The following is a 4,050-nucleotide window of genomic DNA, read 5'->3' on the forward strand; positions in this document are numbered from 1 at the left end:
TACGTTCTATCTCCCGAAGTGATGAATACACTATTCGCGTCCTCGGACAAATATTATGCCCATTTTCTGGTCCGGCGCTGGAGATGCCCATAAGTTCTGCACCCGTTTTGGAACAAAGGTACTATCTCCCAAAGTCATGGTCACGCTCTTCGCTGGACTAGAACTGATTGTCATGGAAGTAACAAATAATTGCAGTGGTTCCCCGTCAAAGCCATGCCCGCTTGTGTCGACCGGTTAAAGACATGAGACACCAAATGGCTTGTGCAACAAATCGCCAACAAAAATCAAATTGGAGTAATACAATAACTATACCACAATACCAAATCAGGAGCAGAGACACAAAAGCAAAGGTTAAAAAGATGTCCTCAATCGAATAAAAGAAAGTCAAACAACAAAAGCGCACAGCCATTCTGTTATACTTTTACAACATATGTATAATGGAACGCCACAACAAGAATAGAACAAAATTCATGTGCAAAATTTTATCAACTCTAGTGTAACACCGAAGATAGAGAAGCCGATTCCGACATGAGCAGCTTGAGTTTAGAGTCAACCATTTTCTTGAACTCGGCTAGCACCTCATGTTCTGCTCCAACAATTCTTCTTACCACACCAGTAGAACTCCATGCTTCCAGAGACTGAGCAATTCGATCACCAAGCTCAGAGGCATGTGCTGCTGGTTTCTCTTCCAAGACTCTGAATGTCTGTCCTGGACCTTCATCGCCAGTTCCTTGCAAATATGACATTAAGATATCCAAACCTTGCTCCTCTGGACTCATCTGATCAGATAACCATTTTTGGACACTTCGGAGTGTTTCAATCAAGCACTGAACAGATCTTTGAATTCCTTGCAACTGAGGCATGTTTGGTCGCAGCGATGGGCCGCTTTTCTTTTTCTTCTTTCCTTGCGGGGCCACCACTCTCATGCAGGACTGGATTATGATGAGATGCCAAGAAATGGGTTCTGTAACCATTTGCACTAACAGTGGAATTTTATTTCCAGGACAAGTTAGGATTCTATTGGCATCAGTCAGGTGCTCCTCTATGCAAATTTTCACTAAGCTGTCCACAATCTCCCAAGAACTTGGGCTGCTCGGATCAGTTCTGGGGATCACTGATTCATTTGACCACAAGTTCATTGCATTAATAAATACAGCAAAACTCATCCAGCTCACAATATCAGGAGCAAAATCCTGAAAATACAGTTGTCAGCAAGGTGCAGTTGATGGGTTAATCATGGTACTGCAGTTGTGCAGCAATAAGAGCAAGGAGTCAAAACTACTGTTTCAAAATTAAATCCATTTCAGTGAAGTGCAAAACAGTTTATTTCCACAAAGGATGTAATTAACTTGTAGAAAAAGTCAAAGGGAAGCATAACATTAGGGGTTGAATTGATTGAACCATTCCATTCAGCATACCAGGAGCAACAGATTACATAATCTTAAAGGTAGTGCTTTTGCGCTTTCAACAAAAAAAGGTATAAATACCAAGTACAGTTATTAAAAGCAACACTGCTTTAGAATTCAAGATTTAGCTTTGTAAGAGCATGGAAAGAACCATGTGCTTTTTACTTTCTAACCGAAGCAAGATGAATAGGCAAATAGTTAAATCATTCTTCAGATACAAAAAGACTGAAGAAAAGAATAGCTGATAGGTGAACAATATCGGCAGGTTATTAGGAAAGTAAATACAAAAAGGGAACAAATATTCAGTTAATTCATACCTTCATAGACTTCTTGCCTGAAGATATACCAAGAATCATGCTTAGAGCATCATCCATGGAATAGCCAATAGTCCTAGCATATTTCTCAAGTAAGGTTTTCATTTCCCCAACAGTGATATCAGAAACAGACCCATTGGGCTCAGTCTCCCTGAGGGAAGATACACAACCATGCATGGAAAGGTAAACAAGCCGGGGGACAAGACATTTTCTCTCAGCATCTCTCATCTTAGGGCCATCCTTCTCAGTAGATTTGTGCTTGCACTGCAATAAACATATAAAAAATTTAGAGGGAAGGAATGATTTAGTTGACAGGCTGAAACAAATTTGTAGGGAACTTTTGCTTAGTGCCTAGTCGGATAGAAATATCACTTCTTGCATTTGTTGTAATATAATCCCTCCGTTCCAAAATACTTGTCGTGGTTTTAGTTAAAATTTGAACTAAAACCACAACAAGTAATTTGGAACGGAGGGAGTACATAGGAAGTGTTTATCATCTCTCCATGCAATGCACCGAGGAGGCGTCTGCAACTGCCTCCAGGCCTTATCACTTCTTGCATTTGTTGTAATATACATAGGAAGTGTTTATCATCTCTCCATGCAATGCACCGAGGAGGCGACTGCAACTGCCTCCAGGCCTTACGGATTTTGGAGCCAATCGGAATTGTGGTGCAGAAGAAAGTGGGCTGGGTTTTTCAGCACGCACCGATATCCACTCACTGGGCTAGGGATCATGTCACTCATGGCAAGGGAACATAGCCACCACAACTAAGGATCGCCACAGGCCCATCGACATTAAACAGGGTCGAATCGGCATTGGAAGGTGCAACCTGTGGGCAGGCTGCATTGGTGAAGTAAAAAAACACGCCATATTTTGGAGGGAGGTGGAGATGAGAAGAATGAAGAAGCATGTTGTTGAAAAAATAAAGTGTCCAGGCTAACGATGAAAAATAAATAAATAATAGGCTTGGCACGTGGAACCCTACATGTGCAAGGGTTATGTCACCTGCCACGCGGAGGTATACTAGGTTTTTAGATCGTTCAGATAGTCAACTAGATGTCACACGGGTGATGCATATATTTTTTTCTTCAAAATATTAATTAAGTAATGCAATGAATGAAGGTGATAAGAAAGAAAATGTTTGAGCCGGTGTAAATGAAGGTTATAAGAAAATGACATACCACTTTGGCCCTAAAGCGCGCAGGTGTCGAACTTTCATCAATTGGTTCTGTAAAATCACAAGTCCATAACAATAGTAAGAACTTTTGTGCTTCCAAGACCATAAATGATCCAACAAAGACACCAAAATGGATGGAAAAAACTAACTACCAAGCATGCAACATAGTGAGTTCAAAATGGTGCTATTGTCAAGCACAAAACAGATAAGAAACTTTGCATAGCATGAGAAGCTACCTGAAAGAAAATTTACACTGGTTGTTGGTGTCCACCAAGGACGTGCCTCGAGATCTTCATTAAAAGTTAAATGTTTCATGTTGTCTTCACTTGATAGATCAACCAAGCCTCCTCCATGATTCACATTTTCAAGAACAGACTGCAATTAGGGACAATTATCAGTATTGGCACGGGTTACATAAAAAATGAAAGGTACCGATACTCCCTCCTTTACGGTTTATAGGGCTTATCTCACAATTTTAGGTTTCCCATTTTATAAGTCTCAATTTGATTGTTCCCCATCACATGTTCAGATTTTAAGGTGCATTAAATCATTGAATGGAAGGATTAAGAGAAAATTCACCAAATGCATGTACTTTATGCATGCATGCATTGCAATTAGTGCATTGGTAAACACAAGTTTTTGAGGAAAACGAGCACATTAATTGAGTATTTTTGCAAACTACAAAAATTATTCCACCACTCACCATCTACCTTGATTGGTGAGATTTTTGAATGGGCCCTATAAACCGGAAAGGAGGTAGTACTATTTACTTGTACAAGAAAATATTAACGCCTACGAGACGATGTCCTGATAGAATATCCATTTATAATAATAGAATTTTGTATGCACGGTTCAAAATGGCTACAGGTTAGAAAAGAAAAAGTAAATGTATTTCCTTCAAGCATCAATGTGTGCCGATAATTTTAATAAAACTACTTCCTGAATTTGGGGTTTGAAATTCATAAGTGACAACTAACCTCCACTTCCTCAAGAGACTCAGACTTCTGCTTCAGGCTCAGTATTACAGAATCAGATTTTACAGCAAGATACTGCATGGAGCATTGCAAGCGATTTTTGAACTGCACAAATTCAATTACCTGGGCAACAATATCACAGAATAATGAGAAAATGCTGCAGAATATTTCTTTCGAT

The 4,050-nt window shown here is 39.7% G+C and overlaps 1 protein-coding gene across 2 annotated transcripts in view; it reads right to left on the bottom strand.

Annotated features, from left to right (window-relative positions):
- Window positions 1-282: 282 nt before the first annotated feature.
- Window positions 283-4,050, bottom strand: part of LOC119274026 (N-terminal acetyltransferase B complex auxiliary subunit NAA25-like) — an 18,628-nt gene continuing 14,860 nt past the window's right edge. For both annotated transcript variants that reach the window (XM_037554834.1, XM_037554833.1), the window contains exons 15-19: window positions 3,876-3,995; window positions 3,135-3,273; window positions 2,903-2,949; window positions 1,724-1,984; window positions 283-1,193 (exon numbers count right to left, since the gene is read on the bottom strand). In XM_037554834.1, the coding sequence (XP_037410731.1) occupies window positions 492-1,193; window positions 1,724-1,984; window positions 2,903-2,949; window positions 3,135-3,273; window positions 3,876-3,995 (1,269 nt within the window). In that variant the 3' untranslated portion in view covers window positions 283-491. The remainder of the gene's footprint in view (window positions 1,194-1,723; window positions 1,985-2,902; window positions 2,950-3,134; window positions 3,274-3,875; window positions 3,996-4,050) is intronic.

Source organism: Triticum dicoccoides, chromosome 1A (genome assembly GCF_002162155.2).
Source record: "Triticum dicoccoides isolate Atlit2015 ecotype Zavitan chromosome 1A, WEW_v2.0, whole genome shotgun sequence".
In the NCBI taxonomy this organism is placed as follows: domain Eukaryota; kingdom Viridiplantae; phylum Streptophyta; class Magnoliopsida; order Poales; family Poaceae; genus Triticum; species Triticum dicoccoides.